This window comes from Myotis myotis, unplaced genomic scaffold (assembly GCF_014108235.1).
Source record: "Myotis myotis isolate mMyoMyo1 unplaced genomic scaffold, mMyoMyo1.p scaffold_m19_p_41, whole genome shotgun sequence".
NCBI classification, from domain to species: Eukaryota; Metazoa; Chordata; class Mammalia; order Chiroptera; family Vespertilionidae; genus Myotis; species Myotis myotis.
Genome location: NW_023416348.1, coordinates 995,842 through 1,017,599, shown reverse-complemented (window position 1 = coordinate 1,017,599; position 21,758 = coordinate 995,842). Strand labels below are relative to the sequence as shown.

Here is a 21,758-nt window from a genome sequence, read left to right as displayed (position 1 = left end):
CTGTTCTGGTGAAACTTAGAGCATTAGGCCCTTTCAGTCTGGACTTGTTTGCACTGGATCCAGGAATTACCTATTTTATCCCCAATTCTATAGATTCCAGCTCATTTATTTCAATATTCAAGAGCCCTCAGTTTTTTGTTGTTGTTAACCCTCACCTGAGGATGTTTTTTCCATTGATTTCTAGAGGGAATGGAAGAGAGAGAGGGGGGAGTGGGGGGGGGGGAGAGAGAAAGAGAGAGAGAGAGAGAGAGAGAGAGAGAGAGAGAGAGAGAGAGAGAGAGACATTGATGTGAGACAGAGACATCAAGTGGTTGCCCCCCTCACATGCACTGGCCAGGACCAGAGTTGAACCTGCAACCCAGACACATGCCCTTGACCGGGAATCAAACTTGTGATTCTTTGTTGCATGGGCTGATGCTCTAACTACTGGACACACTGGCCAGGGCCCCCATATTTTGTGTGTGTGTGTGTGTTTTATGGGTTAATGAGCAGAAATAACTTAAAGTTCCTATAAGATAGAAATGTGTTCATAATATCCAAGAAGAACAGAGGAAAAGTGCTTGTTTATTGCACAGATTGGATGTACCTTAGATTCCTGCAGCATTTCCTCGGTCCCATGGCATGGTGGAGGTGTTACATTTGTGGGTCTTTCATGGAGCCGACCCGACGTTAATGAGACATTAATGTGCCCCCTACACGTATGCTGATGAGGCTGTGGCAAATGAAAGATTCCCGGGTGGATTGGGCAGAGGGGTGTTAATGCTGTGATGTAACAAAGATACCTGTGGAGAGTTCCGGGATCACAAAGGAGGGACCATGAGTCCTCTCTGGTGAGAGTAGGTGGCGAGAGGAGGTTTTGCAAAGGTGGTAGCGTATGAGCTGAATTTTGAAGGTTGACTAGGAGTTTACAAGCAGATAGGATGAGTGCGTGGGCAGAGGGCCAGCAGCCTGAGAGAAGTTGAGGGAGCAAGGTCATGGTTCGCTGTGGGAAGGCACTGGGACTGGGAGGCGGAGGAGAGGAAGGGGCTCTGCAGACAATCCTGTAGGCTAGGCCTTCCCAGACGGTCCCCGTGAAATCCAAGCCCCCTAGAGTCTCGGAGGGAAGAGCCTTTGAACAGAACAGCCTTAGAGTCTCAGTCCCCGGAAGAGACACCTGGTTCATGCTGATGTTCCAGAGACCAGCCTTGGCAGGGGTGCTGTTCCTGAGTGCTCTGCGAGGGAGCAGCTTTCCTGGGCGAGAGCAGGGGCTGGAGGGGCAGGTGGGAGTGGGCAGATTGATGGTGAGGAGACCAGTTCACAACTATATCAATTTTGGTTACATAAAATTTGACCATTGATATAAAGATGTTTAATCGCAAGACTTAGAAATTTAGGGCTCTTCTAAGAAAAAAGATTTTTAAGATGAGAATTTGGGGACAAATGCAGGTTTTATTGTTGATTTTGAACAAAGATTAAACAAATGTTTATAATGCTGTCCGATAAAATAAAATCTTTGGTTTACATTATACTTTAAGAGTAATGTTCTGCCGAAACCGGTTTGGCTCGGTGGATGGAGCATCGGCCTGCGGACTGAGGGGTCCCAGGTTCGATTCCGGTCAGGGGCATGTGCCTGGGTTGCGGGCACATCTCCAGTGGGAGATGTGCAGGAGGCGGCTGATCGATGTTTCTCTCTCATCGATGTTTCTGGCTCTCTCTCTCCCTTCCTCTCTGTAAAAAATCAATAAAATGTATTAAAAAAAAAAAAAGAGTAATGTTCTTTTTTTAAAAAATATTCTCTTCCGACATGACCTCTTCAGATCTTAGATCAAAGTGGTAGGATTTTTTTTTTTAAACCTCAGCTGAGGATATTTTCCCATTGATTTGTAGAGAGAGTGGAAGAGAGAGGGAAAGACAGAGAAACATCCATGTGAGAGAAACACATTGATTGGTTGCCTCCTGCACGTGGCCCGGGCTGGGAAGGAGCCAGCAACCAAGGTCATGCCCTTGACCAGAATCGAACCCGGGGAACCCTTCAGTCCGCAAGCTGACACTATCCACTAAGCCAAACCGGCTAGGGCAAAGTGGTAGGATTTTTTTAAAGATAAAAAATGCTAGAAAATTTTAATTTTTTCAAATACATTGTAATGTATTTTTATATTTAAGGGCACTTGCATTTCTTTTACTGTGATACATTAATAACCAATTTTTAAAAATAAATTGGATTTTTGGTCTTTTTGTTATAATTTAGGAGCCCTTTATATATTGAAGAGATTAGCCTTCTGTTTGTAATATGAGTTGCAAATATTTTTCCCCAGTTTGTCTTTTTTGCTTTGTGAAAGATTCTTATATTTAATTACTTGAATATATCATTTTCGAAATGGTGTCTGTTTTTTGAGTCATGGTTGGAAAGGGCTTCTGTACTCCAAGGCTATAAAAAGGAATTTGCCCATTTATTCTAGAACTTTCATATCTTTACGATTTACATTTAAATGTTTGATCAGTTAGGAACTGTTGCTGGTTTTTGATGTGCAAGGTGAGTCCATTTGTTCCAGACAGGTGTTTAGTAGCTCGTACACCATTCATTGTGTAGTCTTTTCCCTCCTTGACTGAGACGCGGCCTTCATCATCTACCATCCCTGTGTCTGGACTCGCCGTCTGTCTGTGTGCTAGTGCTGTGCTGTTTTGATACTTTATGATGTCTGGTAGTGCTAGTTCTCTCCTAATACTCTTCTCTTTTGGGACTTTTCTGGCTGTTTGTACATTTTAACTTTTCTACATGAACTTTAGAATCAGTTGATGCATTTCCCAAAATTGATCCTATAGGCATTTCGGCGGGGGTGGGAGTGGGGGGGGGGTGGAGGTGAGGTGAGTGGAGTGGCTGTGGGGAGGTGGGGATTGCTTTCCATCTACAGATTAACCTCTTTACGATAATGACTCTAAGCTGTGGCTTTGACTTCATCTTTTCTCTTACAGATGATACTAACCGTGTTCTTGAGCAACAATGAACAGATTTTGACCGAAGTTCCTGTGACACCAGAAACGACGTGTCGAGATGTCGTGGAGTTTTGCAAGGAGCCTGGGGAAGGCAGTTGCCACTTGGCTGAAGTGTGGAGGGGAAATGGTATGTGCGGCTCTCAGAGGCTGAGGACCTCAGGCTCAGTGGTCACCAAGCGCACAGCATTGCTTCTGGTTTCCAGCTTTCTGTGGTAATCAGGAATTGGGTGATTAGTGTTCTGTGACTTCACCCTTGCTGCAGACACCCGAAGCAAGCAGGGCCGTGGTCCAGCTCTGTGAAGTCTTTCCTGATACCACTGCTGCCCTACAGTGTTTGGTGTGTTACCTGTCAAGTGTTTCATCTACTTTTACCGAATATAACCTCGTGAAGACAGAACATTACTGTGTTTCCTGTGTATAATAGTAGGTCCTCCATAAATATGTGTTTATTAAAGTGAGATGAGCAAATAAATACTGGTACCACGTTGAAGGACCTTGTCCGCTAGTTGGGCAGTGTAGGTAATATGATTGCTGAATACAGGAAACTCTGCCAAACAATTTGGACTCTTAAAGGAAGGGTTGGATTTAGATAGACTGGGATATTCTAAGCGGGGCGCAGTGCGAAGGATGGGGGAGAGAAAATGTGTGTGCGCCTGAGACTGTTGAGAGACGGGGGGCAGTAGGGTGGAGACTAGACCAGCTCACGCAGCCTGGGCAGAGGGCAGCCTCCCTTCATCTGCAGCAGGAGGTGGCCGCTGGGCGGTCTGTGTTGGAAAGTAGGAGAGTGATCAGCTGGGACATTTTGAGTTCAGGATGATAATGAGATGAGCAGCCAAATGGAAGTGTTTAAAGAGCACCTAGAGATAATCAGTGAAATTTTCCTTTATTTTTTTGCCCCACACTTTTAAAATTTAGGTATAATTGACAACATTATTAGTTTCAGATGTACAACATGATACAATATTTGCATATATTGCAAAATGGTCACCACCATACGTCTACTTAACATCCATCACCATACACAGTTATGGAATATTTTGGGGGAGATGAGAACTTTTAAGATCTACTCTCTTAGCAACTTTCAAATATGCAATAAAAAATATGGAACCCTTCATGAATCAGCCTGTTATCTTTGCACAAGGACTATGCTAATCTTTGTATTCCACTTTTAGTATACGTGCTGCTGAAGTTAGCACTTTTTATTTTTGTTGTAGTTGACATACAATATTATATTAGTTTTAAGTGTATAACACAGTGATAAGGCACTGTATAAAGTGATCAGCATAAGTCTCGTACCCACCTGGCACCACACAGTTATTCCAATATTGTGGACCATAGTCCCTGTGCTGTACGTTGCACCCCGTGACTAATTCTATAACTGGCAACTTGTTCTTCTTAATCCCCTTCACCTTTATCACCTACAGCCCCCCACCCCCAGTCTGGCAACCATCAGTTTATCCTCTGTATCTATGAGCTTGTTTCTGTTTTGTTTTTTCATTTATTTTGTTTTTTAGGTTCTACATATAAGTGAAATCATGTGGTATTTGTCTTTCTCTGTCTGACTTATTTCACTTAGCATAATATTCTCTAGGTCCATCCATATTGTCGCAAATGGTTGGATATCTTTCTTTTGTATGCACATACCACGTCATCTTTATCCACTTGTCTATCAATGCACACCTAGGTTGCTTCCATATCTTGGCTGTTGTAAATATGCTGCAGTGAACATAAGGGCGCATGTATCCTTTCAAAGCAGTGTTTTCGATTTCTTCAGGTAAATACCCAGAAGTGGAATTGCTGGGCATATGGTAGTTCTATTTTTAGTTTTTTGAGGAACCTCCATACTGTTTTCCATAGTGACTGTAACAGTTTGTATTCCTACCAACAGTGCATGAGGGTTCCCTTTTCTCCACATTCTCATCGCCCTGTTGTTTGTTGTCTTTGTGATGGTAGCCATTCTGACGGGTGAGGTAATAGCTCATCATAGTTTTGATTTGCATTTCCCTGATGATTAATGAGTGACATTGAGCATCTCTTAATGTGTCTGGCCATGTCCTGTTTGGAGACATGTCTATCCAGGTCTTGTGCCCATTTCTTAATCATACTCTTTGTTCTTTTGAGTTGTATGACTTCTTTATCTCTTTTGGATATTAGCCCTTTATCAGATGCATCCTTTGTAAATGTCTGCTCCCATTTAGTGGGTTGCCTTTTTGTTTTGTTGATGGTTTTCTTCATGGGGCAAAAGCTTTTTTAGTTTGCTGTAGTCCTCTTTGTTTATTTTTGTTTTTGTTGTCTTTGCCCTAGGAAACGTATCCAAAAAGATATTGCTGAGAGTGATGTCAAAGAGTTTACTGCCTATGGCTTCTAGGAGTTTATGATTTCAGCTCTTACATTTCAGTCTTTAATCCGTTTTGAGTTTGTTTGTATATGGTGTAAGAAAGCGGTGTAGTTTTATTTATTTTTTTGCATTTATCTGTCTAATTTTCCCAGCACCATTTAATGATGAGACTGTCTTGTCTTTACTGCAGTGCTTCCTTTAGCGTAGATTAATTGACCATATAAGCATGGGTCTGTTTCTGAGCTCCTGTTCTGTTCCGTTGATCTGTTTGTCTGTTTTTGTGCCAGTATCATGCTGTTTTGATTATTATAACCTTGTAATGTGGTATGATAACAGGTAGCTTGATACCTCCAGCTTTGTTCTTAGTATTCTTTGGCTATTTGGGGTCTTTTGTGGTTCCATATAAAAGTTAGGATTGTTTTTTCTAGTTATGTGAAAAATGCCATTGGTATTTTGGCAGGAATTGCATTGACTCTGTAGATTGCCTTGGCTCATATGGACATTTTAATGATATTTTTTCCAGTCATGAGCATGATATATCCTTGCATTTATTTGTGTCTTCGGTTTCTTTCATTAATATACTGTAGTTTCCAGAGTATAGCTACTTTACCTCCCTGGTTAGATTTATTCCTAGGTATTTTATTGTTTTGGTGCAATTGTAAATGGGATTTTTAAAAAAATTCTTTCCAATTGTTCATTATTGTATAAAAATGCAACCAATTTCTGAATATTAATTTTGTATCCTACAACTTTACTACATTCATTTATTATTTCTAATAGTTTTTTGGTGGAATCTGTAGGGTATTCTATATATATATTGTATCATGTCATCTGCAAGTAATGATAGTTTTACTTCTTCCTTTCCGCTTTGGATGCCTCTTATTTCTTACCTGGTTGCCGTGGCCAGGACGCACAGTGATGCTATACTGGGTAGACGGGGTGAGAGTGGGCAGCCTTGTCTTGTTCCTGATCTTAGAGAAAACGCTTTCAGATTGTCAGCACTGGGATGTTACCTCTGGTATGTCATGTATGCCCTTTAGTATGTTGAGGTGTGTTCCCTTTACTCCCATTTTGCTTAGAGTTTTTATTATAAACGGATGTTAAATTTTGTCAAATGCTTTTTTTTTTTTTTTTGCAAATTTATTGATGTGATCATATGATTTTTGGCCTTCATTTTGTTTTTGTGGGAACCAACCTTGCATCCCTGGAATAAATCCCACTTGATCATAATGTGTCACCTTTTTAATGTATTGTTGAATTTGGATTGCTAATATTTTTGTTGAGGATTTTTGCATCTGAGTTCACCAGGGATATTGGCCTGGTCCCCAAGTCCATTTGAAATCAACCTGTGACTTTATCTCATCACGATGAGGACGGTCACCTCGGAGCGCAGAGGGTCCCGGCGTGCTGTGTTTGCCATGGCTATTCCACACGCTCTTCCCGTTGTCTAGAAGAATCCCTGGCACTCGCCCTGCTTTGCTTGGCTAAGCTCTACTTTTTGCCTCTCGTCCCTTCCTTGAATCCTGGAGGGTGTTAAATGTCCCTCCGCCGGGCTCCAGTGCTGCCATAGGGTTTATTAGAACATGACAAAGTAGCCTTCATGGCGCTCATTAGACTAAATCCCAGGGGGTGGGAAGTTGTCTCTTCACCATGGTATCCCCAGCGCCCGCCTGGTGCTCATCACCGGCCCTTAGCAAACACGGAGGCCACTGAGTGGCATGGAGCAGCGCGGGGCCTTGAGGAGATGTGTCCGAGTAGATGGGAGGCAAAGGAAGGGGGAGCTCTGTAGCCAGCAGCCTGTCTCACTCTCTTCCCCTAGGGCAGCGGTTCTCAACCTGTGGGTCGCGGCCCCTTTGGGGGTCGAACGGCCCTTTCACAGGGGTCGCCTGAGACCATTGGAAAACACATATATAATTACATATTGTTTTGTGATGAGTCACTTGCTTTAATTATGTTCAATTTGTAACAATGAAAATACATCCCGCGTATCAGATATTTACATGACAATTCATGACAGTAGCAAAATTACAGTTAAGTAGCCACGAAAATAATTTTATGGTCGGGGGTCACCACAGCATGAGGAACTGCATTAAAGGGTCGCGGCATTAGGAAGGTTGAGAACCACTGCCCTAGAGGAACCTTTAAAGTAATATTTGGGCCTCAGAGAACCCCTGCGTAACAATCACTGCATCTGTGACTCCCGGCATGCCAGTGCGATCGCTATGTCACAGATGTCATCCAGTGTGGCTGCCAGTGCCTTTGGGAAGAAAATAGTTCTCTGTGGGCCTGCGTATTCGTTTGCCAGGGCTGCCATAACACGTACCGCAGCCTGGTGGCTTACCCAACAGAAACTTATTTTCTCGATTCTGGAGGCCAGAGGTCTAAGGCGCGGTGTCAGCCAGCTTGGCTTCCCCTGAGGCCTCTCTCCCTGGCCTGTCAATGGCCACCTTCTCCGTGTCTCTGTCCTGGTCTCCTCTTATAAGGACACCAGTCATATTGGATTAGGGCCACCCTAAGGGCTTCACTAACTTATGACCTCTTCAAAGGTCTTATCTCCCAATGAGGCCGTGTTCTGAGGCTCGGGGGTTAGGACGTCAGCATAGAACTCAGCTCAGCCCGTGACAGTCGTTAGCCTGCGGCTTATTACCCTGCTCTGTGGCTCCTTCCCCCCACAGTGTCCCCTCGCGTGCAGACAGGAGGGAAGGTAGACCCTTCGTGCTTCCTTTGGTGGGATTGCCTCCTGGTTTCTCTCTGCCTTATCCAAGGGCCCGGGGCTCGCCTGAGGGGGTGCGCTGTGTCACAGGACGGTGTCGGGCAGTGTGTTTCCGCTTTGAAACAACCACTGAACCTTCTTATGGAAATAAAGGGAGTGACGCTTAGTGGACTTTTCTTGAAGTTAATCTTTTCTATAAATTTTGTTAATTCGTAAGAGAAAACAATAGATTTTTATAGGCCTATGTACGTGAGTGTTACTTACAAAACTAAATTACGGAATAATTTTTACTTTATTGTTCAGTTTGTGCTCGTTTTTTGCTGTGATACCCATTCTGAGTTGCACTTGAGCTAAGCTCACAGATTTCATTTTCAACAGAGATGCGACCATTTCTGTCCTTGCCCTCAAGTCTGCCGAGTGAGGCGAAGCTGCCTGCACACGCAGGAGGCGCAAGGCCCCAGCACAGTGTGGTCATGTCTCTAGGAGTGACAGGATTTTCTTCTCTCTCTTTTTTAAAATTGTCCTCTTGTGCCTTTAAGAGCCAGCCCTATACTCAGGACGCCCTCCTAAACACAAGGGAAGACTGCTGTATGTCCCGCCAGACGCCCCTGTTCCAGCTGAGCAGGAGCAAAGGGGCAGGGTGTCCTTCCTGTGGGAACCTAGAACTTATTGAGGGCACCTGCATCACCCCTTGCTTGTTTGATAGGGTGCGCTCCCCAAGTCCTTTCTCTTGCCTGAAAGTCAAGTCCTCAGACTGAGCAGAAGGGAGGAAAAATACTGTTCCATTTTGTTCTGTCTCTCCCCAGACCATTTCTACAAGCCTTGGGACTTGCTAGTATCCTTCCTCAAACTGTCAAGCAAAGCAATAGTGGGAATATTTCAAGATTTCATTTTTTCCCCCTTTAAATTGAGATAAAATTCACATAATATAAAATCACCATTTTAAAGTGTACGGTTGAGTGGTTTTTAGGACATTCACAGTGTTGTGCAACCATCACCAAACTCTGCAGCTCCCCACCCCTTCCTCCTCCAGAGCCAGGCAGCCACGGTGTCACCCCCTGCTCTGTGGACTTGACACTCCAGGCCCTCGTAGAAGTGGGATCATACAGTGTGTGGCCTCCTCACACTTAGAATAATGTTCTCCAGGCGCATCCATGTTGGAAGCCTGTGTTAGTACTTAACCCTGGTGTGGGCTGGACAGTCACGTTGTTTGATGGACCACATCTTATTCACCCATCCAGCAGTTCATGGGCGTTTGGGTTGTTTCCGCTTCAGGCCCCTGTGAATAATGCTGCATGAGCAGCTGTGTGCAGTGCTGTGTGGGCTCACTGCATTGCGAGGCAGGGTACGTCCCATCACCACGTGCAGCATTTTAATGAATAACAGGTCCCACCAGTTTTTGATACGTTCCTTTGAAGAGGGGGAGGCATACTGCTTCATGACAAATATTGTGAAGGGCATTTTTCCCCAGTGTTGCCTATTTAATGTTGGAAAATTGCTTTTATGTTTACTTCTTGTGCTTATTAGTTACATACATTATTGTCCATTCATATTCCTGCTTTATTTCATTAAAGTTAAAGTTTAGTGCTTGTAATAGTCTTGAATTCTAATTCATGTGTGTATTTATTTAAATTTATCTTTATTTTTGCTTTGGGTAGGAATTGCGCTGTTTGTTTCTGAGATAAATGAGATGTGTTTTTTCCAGAGCGCCCCATACCCTTTGATCACATGATGTATGAGCATCTTCAGAAGTGGGGGCCGCGGAGGGAAGAAGTGAAATTTTTTCTTCGACATGAGGATTCCCCGACCGAGAGCAGTGAGCAAGGTAAATGAATGCTTTCCCTCCCTTTGTTAAATTTTGCCATAAAATTTAATTTAAAAATAGGAATAAGTATTAAAATAAATTACTATGCTGTGTTGCCCTTCACTCACAGTGTGAGAGGGAGAGTTAGTATCTCACACTCCTCTGACCTCTGTTCTTGCAGTTGAGTTATTTCACAGTCCAGGCGCCTCGCCCTGGCTCCCTCTCAGGACCATCGCCCAGGAATGCGCTCAGACATGCTGTTCAAAGGAATTGCTTTTGATAGATACCAGATGGATCAAATATCTAGGGTTTAAGAGTAAATAAAGCCATGAAAGGATTAGAAAAATGCTGAGAAATGTGTTTTATTTTTCAAGTGGACAGGACCTTTCTAAGTGTAGCAATAAACCAAAAAAGAAAAGACAAACTGAATAACAAAAAAAGCAAAAACTGTCTGTTTGGCAATAACCACCTTAAGCAATTTCAAAAGACAAATTATAAACTGGGGAACAGCATTTATGTAGCTCATTAGCAAAGGGCTGGTTTCTTTTACATATAAAGAGTTCCTACAAATTGATACCAAAAAAAATGAAATAAAGTAAAACCCAGTTTAAAAAAATGAGCGATATATACAAACATGCAGTTCTCAGGAGAGAGAGTATCGTGGCCCTGGGATGTGACAAGACGCCCAGCCTCATCCTGACAGAGAAGAACTGTCCCACTGGCGAAGAGGGGACACTCAGTAACAGTGTTTGGAGGACGCTGGGAACAGGCACTCCATGTGTCCGTGGGAGTGCCAGGCGACAGCTTTGCAGAGGGCAGTTTGGGCATATCTGTTCTGCTTACAGAAGCACAAACCCTTTCACCCAGCAATCTCACTTTTGAGAACTCGCCCTAAAGCTGTGCTACACACGTACAGGATGGTGGATACATGGTCACTCATGGGGCACCGCCGATAGGAACAGCCTACATGCCCACAGGGGCCTTGGGCTGAAAATCGTGCTGCATCCAACAGTGGGCTGCTCACAGCCGTGACTACAAGCCATGTGCCCCGACCCAGGTCCTGGACACACCACGAGGCTAAGCACCATGGGAAGCAGTATGCACACGGGACCTCTGTCTGACAGACAGCGTCCTGTTCCACACTGGCTGGTGCGTCTGAAGTGTCTGGAAGGGCACTGAGAAACTGGCAACGCCCGCCAGGCGGCTCCGTTAGCCAGAGTGTCATCCTACACACGAAAGTTTGCGGGTTTGCCTCCTGGTCAGGGCGCAAACTTAGGTTGTGGATTTGATCCCCTGTCGGGGCGCGTACGGGAGGCAACCGATCAATGCTTCTCTCTCACATCGATGATTCTCTATCTCTCAGTGAAAACATACCCTTGGGTGAGGATTACAAAAAGAAAGCTGGGGATTGTTTATTGTTTGTCTGTTTGTTCCTTTTGCATTTTGAACTTTGGGAATATACTACCTCTTTTAGAATTAAAATTTAACCAGAAAAAGGGAATTTTTTTTCTGAAAGCATATAAACCAGTGGTTCTCAACCTTCCTAATGCCGCAACCCTTTAATACAGTTCTTCAGGCTGTGGTGACCCCCGACCATAAAATTATTTTCGTTGCTACTTCATAACTGTAATTTTGCTACTATTATGAATCGTAATGTAAATATCTGATATGCAGGATGTATTTTCATTGTTACAAATTGAACATAATTAAAGCATAGTGATTCATCACAAAAACAATATGTAATTATATATGTGTTTTCCGATGGTCTTAGGCGACCCTTGTGCAAGGGTCGTTCGACCCCCAAAGGGGTCGCAACCCACAGGCTGAGAACCGCTGATAGAAACTGTACAGTGAAGAGACCCTTAACTTGTTATTTGACAGTGATTGTGGATTACTTCTGCTGTTTTAAAAAATCAACAGCAAAAAGATATCCTTCTGTAAAAAGACCTCTTTATGCGAGTTATTCCTCTTTATTTGTGTTTTACATGACAGGACATTGTGCCCTAGGTGCTGACTCTAAGAGCCCCTTTCACAGCTGGTTTACAGGGCACCGTCTCTTGTGGGTTTCACTCCACTGGCTGCTGGGCATCCGGGGTCAGGAGACCAAGGCTGCAAGTCTAGCTGTTCATCCCCTTCTGCCTCCGACCAGAGCCCCTCCTGCAGAGATTTGCTAGCTCCGTGCAGTCCCACAGCAGTGCTCTCGGGCTAAGAGTTCATGCGCACCCTCTACCCGAGCCTTCCACATACGCATGCCTCCCTCCCTTAGCTCTGCACAAGCAGCTTTACTCTTCACTCTTATCACTACAATATGTGTGCATAACCCTTCATGTCCCTTCATGTGCTGGGAGGCGAGGGGAAGGTCTCATTTCTCACTTTATGACGTTTGGAAGTGTTAGGGATGCTTAGAGAGCTGTCTGCAGTCGTAAGGAAAGTATGTAGTTTACAAAGTGATCCTCAATAATTCTAGTGCCCACCTGGTATCACACCTAGTTATTGCAACCTCACTGACTGTATTCCCTGTGCTGTGACTGTTTCGTAACTGGCAGTTTGTACTTCTTAATCCCTTCACCTTTTTCACCCAGACCCCAACCCCCTCCCATCTGGCAGCCCTCAGATTGTGCTCTGTGTCCAAGAGTCTGTTTCTGTTTGTTGGTTTGTTTTGTTCTTTAGATTTCACGTATCAGTGAAATCATATGGTATTGCCCTAGCCGGTTTGGCTCAGGGGCTAGAGCGTTGGCCTGCAGACTGAAAGGGTCCGGGTTCAATTCCGGTCAGGGGCTCATGCCTGGGTTGCAGGCTCGCTCACCATTTGGGGGCGTGCAGGAGGCAGCCCATCAGTGATTCTCATCATTGATGTTTCTATCTCTCCCTTCCTCTGAAATCAATAAAAAATATATATTTTTTAAAAATCATATGGTATTTGTTTTTCTCTGTCTGACTTATTTCACTTAGAATATTACCCTCAAGGTCCATTCGTGTTGTTGCAAATGATAAGATTTTATTCTTTTTTATGGCTGAGTAATATTCCACTGTATATATGTACCACATCTTCTTTATTCACATTATTCACCCAAGGGTTGCTTCCATAGCTTGGCTATTGTAAATAAAGCTGCAATGAACAAAGAGGTGCCCATATTCTTTTGAATTAGTGTTTTAGAGTTCTTTGGATAAATACCCAGAAGTAGAATTGCTGGGTTGAAAGGTAGCTCTATTTTTAATTTTTTAAGGCACCTCCATACTGTTTTCCATAGTGGCTGCCCCAGTGCCATCCCGCCAGCAGTGCACGAGGGTTCCCTTTGCTCCACATCCCCACCAGCACTCAAGTCTGTTGAGTTATTGATGATAGCCATTCCGACAGGTGCGAGGTGATCATTGTCCCCTCTGCCTCCTCTGCCACATCCTCCCTTCATAGTCATCCTCTCTCGTGCCCTGACTCAGAATACCATCCCCCAGCTGTGGTGCTCTGCCCTCTGCCTGTTCCTGCCTGTGCTCATGCTTGTGCTGTGTGTCTGTTAACTCGAGAAAAGTGGCAGAACAGCTCACAGGCATCTGCTCCCTGTTTTGTTCTGTTCACTGGACTTCTCCAGCTTATGCTCTGAGCAGCCAGAATTGAGGGTCCAAGACTCATGTTTCCTCTGTGCTTCCCCCAGAGCTGAGGGACAGACAGTCATCACCAATGGACATTATTTAAAAGGGATGGTATTTGAGTGTAAGTAAGAGATAGCCCTCCCTAGCAGGGTGAGAGCCCTCTATATGGCAGCTAGAGAACAGCACAGAGGACATGTACTTGAGTCACCTTTCACACTCGGGAAACCGAAGCCTGGCGTGTAAAGTGACTCGACAAAGGTCATGTGCAGGGCACGGCCTAGTGCAGTGATGGCAAACCTATGACACGCGTGTCAGAGGTGACACGTGAACTCATTTTTTTGGTTGATTTTTCTTTGTTAAATGGCATTTAAATATATAAATAAATATCAAAAATATAAGTCTTTGTTTCACTATGGTTGCGAATATCAAAAAATTTCTATATGTGACCCGGCACCAGAGTTAAGTTAGGGTTTTTCAATGCTGACACGCCGAGCTCAGAAGGTTCGCCATCCCTGGCCTAGGGCGTGGGGAGTGGCATACGGTGCTGGAGTCGGAGCCGCCTGGGCTCCCCGGCTGTGCTCCTTCCAGGGTGTGGGCTTGGGCAAGTGCTTCACTTCCCTGTGCCTGTTCCCTCCTCTGCAGGACACAGGGCTTATGGTGGATTGAGAGCAGCACTGGGGCCCGGCCGGCGTGGCTCGGGCTGAGCGTCGACCTATGAACCAGGAGGTCATAGTTCAGTTCCCAGTCAGGGCACAGGCCTGGGTTGCGGACTCCATCCCCAGTGGGGAGCATGCAGGAGGCAGCCAATCAATGATTCTCTCTCATCATTGGAGTTTCTCTCTCTCTCTCTCCCTCTCCTTTCCTCTCTGAAATCAATAAAAATATTTTTTAATTGTCCTTAAAAAGAGAACATGGTTTTTCTAGTATATTTTTAGTAAGTTTGATCCTCTCATTTCTTTAGGTGGCCGTCAGACCCAAGAGCAGAGAGCCCAGAGGAACGTAATGAACGTGCCTGGAGAGAAGCGTGCGGAGAATGGGGTGAGCAACAGTGAATTGTATTGCAATTTTTTAAATGCTTTTTACAAGTACTAATTCATTTCGGTTATATTTTCTTTTTAAAGAATTATTATTTTAGTAGAAATGATTTCTGTTGAATATTTCACAACTCTTTATGAAGTATAAAGAGGCAGTCACTGAGTGGTCTCACCTCCCCACAGCCCGGTCTGTGCGCTGGGTCACCCCGAGCGGAGCAGTGGCCTCCACGCGTGTCTGAACAGCAGCTCTCGCTTGTGGACGTGGGGCAGTGGCCTGGCCCCTGCCTGGTGGCTCAGTATCTGGGCTGAGAGGCGAGCAGGCAGCGGGCTTTGTGTCTTCAGTGTGGCTGCCTTGAGCTTTCTGTCGGGTTTTGAATGACACTGGCTAGTGGGCTGACGTCTCTACAGCGCGAGCAGGAGAGGCAGCTTCCTCTGCCACAAGGTGCGGAGTTGGCGAGCAGGCCCGGCACTGGTTAGAGGTGGGCAGTGTGTCTAAGTGAGGGGTTCTTTTTAAGAAATGTCTGGTGTATGTTGAAAGAATGAGCAGGTAGGGACATTTTCAAAATAGTCTTTCCTGAAAATTGTAATAATGACTTTTTCAAATAATGTTAAATCTGGAGAACTGGTTTCTTTTTCCGGCTCTGCCCGTAACCAGGTGTGTAGTCTTGGACACATGACTTCCTCCAGATTCTGGTAAAGAACTTGGGTCTGGAGTGTGAGGGCCGGGTGAGGGCACTGGCCTCAGAACTTTCTAATGAGCTCACTGTGAGCAAGTCACCTTGCCTCTCTACTTTTCAACTTACTTGTATCAAATTGCTATTTAGTAATTTTATTGTGTACCGTTGTGGCTTTTTGTTGTTGTTAATCCTCACCCAAGGATATTTTTCCATCAGTTTTTTTTAGAGTGGAGAGGAGGGGGAGAGACAGAGAGAGAGAAACATCAATGTGGGAGAGACACAATGATTGGTTGCCTCCCGCACGTACCCTGACCAGGGCTGGGGATCGAGCCTGCAACCGAGTACGTGCACTTGACCGGAATCAATCCCGGGACCTTTAGTCCCTAGGCCGATGTTCTGCCCACTGAGCCAAACTGGCTAGGGCCCATTGTGGCTTTAAATGATATGCTTAAACCTCTGTTTCTCTGTGCTGTCAACTCTAAATCATATCCCTGGGTCTCCCCCAGCCCCGCCCCGTCTCCCCTGCCCACCTACTTCCAGCTCTTATACCTGTACCTCTGTGTTGCCAAGGTTGGTGATGTGTGTGAGCCTATCTGACTGCAGTGAAGCCTTTTCTCCTCTGTCTGTAGTTGGCTGTAAAGTTGAAGCCCATTTTAGATTCTGCAGCATCCACTGCAGAGCCAAGTGATAGGCTAGATTGTGTTTTCTTCTCTGTGGTTCCACCCTCCTAACCCTTGTGCTGCTCAGGAGAACTGTCCTGACGTCGACGATGGACTCTCCTCCCTTACCCTTCAGTTCCTGAGGGTCTTTTGTCAGACCCTCTTGTCAGTCTGCCACAGGGCATACTGTCCAAAATGGAGCCCCTGTGCGTCTGCAGGCATGTGCTTCAGGAAGTCTTGAGAGGAAAAGGCCCAGACCCTGTTGGCAGAACTTGTGATTCAGGTGGTCTGGGTGGGACCTGGAAAACTCCCCAGAGGGCTCTCTCATCCCGCCGAGTGTGGGACCCCAGGCCCCCAGGGCCATATGCATTCAGAACTTTTGTCCAACAGAATTTTGAAGATCCTGTTGAGCTCTGAGACCTCCCTGACGTTCAGGGAAGGTGAAATAAGTACATCAAATAGGCTTTGTGTGGAGGCGGGATGTGCACATGTGTGATGAAGGGAAGGGCCCCAAGGAGAGGGTCCCAGGGGTGTAAGGCAGGGAATTCTGAGGTGTGATGGGATGGGCCATGGTTGTTTCTTGCGGATGAAGTTGTTTCTTGTTAACATGGAGGTCATGTTTACTTTTCAAGATCAACAAAACTGAAACCTGAAACCTAAATTAAATGTGTTTGCAGCCCTTATGTGACTTGTAATTAGAGGGCGAGTCTAGAGGTATACCTTACTGCTGGGAGCATTACATCAAAGGTGTTACGTATTTTATGGCCTCACACCTGCCTTTTAAGCCTAATAATACACTACCTCTGTAAAGCACTTTATTGTCTACAGAGCACTTTTTTGTGCACTTGTAAAGTTAATGTGGTATTCAAAACGTCTTTCTCCAGGATGTTTTTGTGTATACCCTGGCTATAGAGACATGGCACATGGAACCTTGTAGCCTTGTGGGTGGACAGCAGCTGGGAACGGATCAATTGACAGCTGAGAGAGGTGGGCGTGTGCTGGGAAGAGGACAGGGTGCTGCTTTGCAGTGATACATGCCCGTGACCAGCTGCTCAGCCAGGAGGCTGGGGATGTTCTGCTCTGAACATGGCAGGTCCACAAGTCAAGTCGTCTGAGAAATAAAGGCCCAACCCCCGGCAGAAGTCTGGTGGGCCCGGAAAACTCTCCGAGCGACTGTTTCCTGCTGGGTTTGGGAACCCCAGGCCACATGCACACGTTGTCATGAGCACCCAGAGCTCCAGTTGTCCAACAGAATTTTGAAGCTCTGGTTTGACCTTGTCTATAAAGGCAAGTTGACTTGCTCTCATTGTCTAGGCCTGTTTTGGGCGTCCAAGACCACCCCACGCCACTGCTTTACTAGGACTCACAGGGCTCAGGACAGTTGTCCTCCTGGCTGTGACTTTCTGCAGTGGGGGGGGCACAGCGCAGGTCCACGCAGGGAAAAGGCACATGGGCGAAGCCTGGAGGAAATGATGCCAGGCTTCCGGAGTCCTCTCCCAGTGGAGCCGCACAGGAAGTGCTTAATTCCGCCAGCAGTGAGCTGTGACAACATGTGCAATGATGTCACCAGGACGCTCATTGGAGGGGCCAGGGCCCAGGGATTTTACTGGGAGCTGCTCATATAGGCAGCCTCTATCTAAACAGGGGTGAGGACCCTCTGGCCTGTGGGCCATGCAGGCTCATGAAATCATTTGGTCTGGCCCTGCCAAGGCATTAGGGGTTAGTTAATTAAATATTTGACCAAATATAGCAGGCTAATTTTTTTTTTAATATATTTTATTGATTTTTTACAGAGAGGAAGGGAGAGAGATAGAGAGTTAGAAACATCGATGAGAGAGAAACATCGATCAGCTGCCTCCTGCACACCCCCGACTGGGGATGTGCCCGCAACCCAGGTACATGCCCTTGACCGGAATCGAACCTGGGACCTTTCAGTCCGCAGGCCGACGCTCTATCCACTGAGCCAAACCGGTTTCGGCAGCAGGCTAATTTTTAAATTGATAACTTTGTATGGCCTGAGAATCTATTTACACAAATAAAAGAGAAACATGCAAATTGACCATCCCTCTGCTATGCCCACCAGCCAATCGGGGCAATATGCAAATTAACCCAACAAAGATGGTGGTTAATTTGCATACACAGGCGCGGAGCGAAGACTGAAGACAGCATAGAAGGAAGCCAAGCGCTGCAGAAGGGAGCGAAGCAGCAGAAAAGGGAACGGAGCTGAGGCAGCGGACACGGGAGGGAGCGAGGCAGCAGAGACGGGAGGGAGCGAGGCAGCAGAGACGGGAGGGAGCGAAGCGGCGGAGACGGGAGGGAGCGAGGCGGCGGAGACGGGAGGGAGTGAGGCGGCGGACATGGGGGGAGCGAGGCGGCGGAGACGGAGGGAGCGAAGCGGCGGAGACGGGAGGGAGTGAAGTGAAGCGGTGGAGACGGGAGGGAGCGAAGTGGCGGACACGGGAGGGAGCGAAGTGGCGGACACGGGAGGGAGCGAGGCGGCGGAGACGGGGGCGGGGGGGAGCGAGGCAGCGGACACGGGAGGGAGCGAGGCAGCGGAGAAGGGAGCGAAGCCCCTTCTCTGCTTCACTCTGGCCTCAGGAAGCCCTATTCTTGCAGGAATAGGCCCGAGGAAGTCCTATTCTTACAGGAATCTTCCTGCAACGGGCCTCTAGTATATATATAAAAGCCTAAACAACTGTTTAACTGGTAGCTATGATGTGCACTGACCACCAGGAGGCAGACACTGAACACACAGGCATGGAAACATGGAACAGACTGATGAATCTCAGAGGGAAGGGGGAGGGTGGGAAGAGATTAACCAAAGATCTTATATGCATACTAGAGGCCCAGTGCATAGATTTGTGCACCAGTGGGGTCCCTTGGCCTGGCCTGCGGGGATCGGGCTGAAACCGGCAGTCCAACATCCCCCGAGGGGTCTTGGATTGCGAGAGGGCGCAGGCCAGGCCGAGGAACCCCACTGGTGCACTAATCCGGCCTCTAGTGATATAATAAATATCCAAATGGCCCTTGGTAGAAAAAAGGTTCCCCACCCCTGATCTAGAAAGTACCAAAACTCCAGACTCCCAGAAGGAAAGCAGGTGTTTAACACAAATCATATTATTTACACAAATGGTTTAGGTGCAGTGAGCCATCCTTCTCCCCCTCCTCCTCCTCCTTTCTTAATAGTTCTGGGAATGGTGGGAACCCTCTCAAATTTCAAGTGCCCAGGGGTCAGCCAGGAGCCAGCCTTGCAGGAATAGTCTCTCAGACTAGCCGGCTCGGGCGGCGCCGGTGTGAACTCTCCTGGCAGCACTGCTTCCCTTGGGTGTTCGGGAAGTCCCCTTTTCCTGTCCTCAGGCAGCCAGGCCAAACCTGAGCCACTTTCTGCTCGAATCCTATACACGTAGTTAGTGGCTAGGGTCAGTTGGTCCTATCTCCTGTTTTCATTTAAGAGCTTTATAATTTTAGCTCTGACATTAGGTCTGTGATCCATTTTGAGTTATTTTTTGTATATGGTGTGATGTAGGGTCCAAATCCATTCTTTAACATGCAAATATCCAGTTATCCTAGCCCCGTTCAATGAAAAGACCGTTCTCTGCTCATTGCATTGTTTTGGCACCTTTGTTCAAGCAGTTGGCAATAAGGTCAGAGTTCTTTCTGGAAGCATTTATTATTGACATGGTCACTCAGTCCCCCTGTTTTCCATATGGTACCCAGGACTCAACGGTGCCGATTGTCTCCCAGGCCAGGTAAAGTTTCAGTTGTCCAGAGACTAGCTTCTAGACTTCTCCTGGCTGTGGCCCGGAGCGAGGAGCTGGGGAGGCCGTCCAGGAACTCCACCGTGTCTTCAGTGCCTGTCACTCGCTCGGCCTGTTCTAGGCGCCCTCCACTTCCCTTCTCTTTCCAGGGGCACATGGTGCTGTCAGTCCCAATCCTTTGAAGATTCTGTGATGTAAGTGGGCCATTTATCCAATTTCCTGTTTCTAGCTGAGGATTGTCTCAGACCTACTAGGTCAGTTCCTTCTCATCCATTCTCTTTCAAGCTTCTAACAGTGTTGTCTCCACTCCTGCTATTCCTGTGTGTATTGTGGTTTCACATTATTTGATGTTAAAAATTCCTTTCTGTCATTTAGTGGAGTTTTGTTATTTAATAAAATTAGGATCAACGAATCCTCCATTTTGAGCAGAATTAGGTGTGGCTTTCTTTTCATTTCTCCCGTGGGGAATTGTTGGATTTACTGATTCTGAGGACTGGCCTCTGTCAACAATTCTGGAAGATTCCCAGTCATCTCTACAGATGTCCTTCCACATTCTTCTGTTTTCTTCTCCCGGAACTCGGTGAAGCACGCATGTCTTTCATTTTATTATCCTCATCTCTTCATCTCTTCTTCATGCTTTACTTTCTTTGTCTCTGCACTGTGTTCTAGGTAACTCCCCACCTTCCAGTGGATGCGCTCTGTCTGTCACTGTGCTTATTTGGCTGTGTAGCCATATAATGTGCTTTTAATGTTATGGGTGATGGAAAGGCAGGACACAGCCTGGGAGAGACTACCTGCAAATTCTATACCTGATAAAGGATTTGTTTCCAGAATATACAAAGACTCTCAAACTGAATAATAAGAAAACAATAGTATTAAGATAAAAGGGCAGAAGATTTGAATTGATGCTTTACCAAAGGAAATATGAATGTCAGATAAGCACATGGGAAGGTGTTCAACATTTGTCTTTAGGAAAAGGCAAATCGGGAGCATCGTGAGGCCCTCTGTTGTCTGTTGGAACGTCTGAATTAAAAGGCCCGATCATCACAGGGGTGGGCGAGACTGTGGAACCCTCATGCGCTGCTCTCGGGAACGGTCTGGTCTGGGAAACAGCTGGGCAGTGTTTTTCAAACTTGAACGTAATAATTCCATTATATGACCCAGTAGTTCTACTCCTATGGATGTGCCTAAGAGAAGGGAGAGCACGTGACCGCGCAGACTTGCACCTGCCCATGGCAGCTTGATTCGTGGTAGCCGGAGTCTGGAGAAAGCCCTGATGTCTGTCAACAAGTGAATGGACAAACCGCCATGTTCTGTCCATACAGGGAAATATTACTGAACAGTAAAAGGAATAAACCACAGACCCCCGCACCATGTGGAGGAATCTCAATCGTTTGCTGAAAGAAAGAAGCCAGACAATAATAGCACATGCTCCATGGTTCCATTTAGTAGGATTCTAGGAAGTGCAAACTAATTTCTGATAACTGAATGTGGAAGGGGTGCCAGGAGGTGTGGGAGGAAGGGAGCACCAGGGTTTTTGGCAGGTAACAGGTTTGTTCATTTTCCTGATTGTGGTGGTTTCATGGTGTATATGTTTGTGAAAACGTCAGGTTGTACACTTTACTAGTAGATGTGTGCAGCTTTTATGTCAATTGTACCGCAATAAAGTGATCTTTAAATTCATTAAAATTTTCAGTTCTAGAAGTTATAGTTCGCACTTTTCCACCTCTTTTTGGTTACTCCTTGCTGATACTTTAAGTTTTCTTATATTTTTTAAGCACAGTAAACATAGTTATTCTGTAACTAATAATCTTCATATTTGCATGTGTGACTGCTGCTGGCTTTTAGCCATGGTGCCTTCATCACGTGTGTTTTGCTTTTGGACAATGAACTGCTCATTTTCTTGGCACTTTACCTGTGAGCAGTTTTAAGTCCCGAATAAAGGTGGGATTTCCTAGAGGTTTGCATGTGCTCTGGTCAGTAACTGTGCACGCAGACAGGCTCACTGCGGTCCCCTCTGCGGGCCGAGCAGCTCGCGTGAGAGGTCTAGTGGTGACAGATGCTAGGGAGCTGCCCCTCCTCACTCATTCACTGTCACACTGAGGCTCTAGCACCCTGGGCCCTGAATGTCTGTGGGCATCTCCTATTGAACTCTCCACCCTGGCTGATCCTCGTTTCTCTTTCTTTCTTTTTTTTTTATATATTTTATTGATT

General features: G+C 46.0%; 1 protein-coding gene, 1 non-coding gene and 1 pseudogene across 7 annotated transcripts in view; 1 reads left to right on the top strand and 2 right to left on the bottom strand.

The window, feature by feature from the left end:
• The window catches only part of PPP1R13B (protein phosphatase 1 regulatory subunit 13B), an 81,098-nt gene that overhangs the window by 33,831 nt on the left and 25,509 nt on the right, over positions 1–21,758 (top strand). For 5 of the 6 annotated variants that reach the window (XM_036306360.1, XM_036306359.1, XM_036306358.1 and 2 more), the window contains 3 exons: positions 2,953–3,100; positions 9,730–9,849; positions 14,378–14,454. In XM_036306360.1, coding sequence (XP_036162253.1) covers positions 2,953–3,100; positions 9,730–9,849; positions 14,378–14,454 — 345 coding nt within the window. Of the gene's footprint in view, positions 1–2,952; positions 3,101–3,235; positions 3,397–9,729; positions 9,850–14,377; positions 14,455–21,758 lie in introns of those variants that run through there. The other variant, XM_036306362.1, reaches the window with a different exon arrangement.
• On the bottom strand, positions 4,069–4,169 carry LOC118655081 (annotated as a pseudogene).
• LOC118655077 lies at positions 8,542–8,668 on the bottom strand. The gene has a single exon (XR_004967198.1).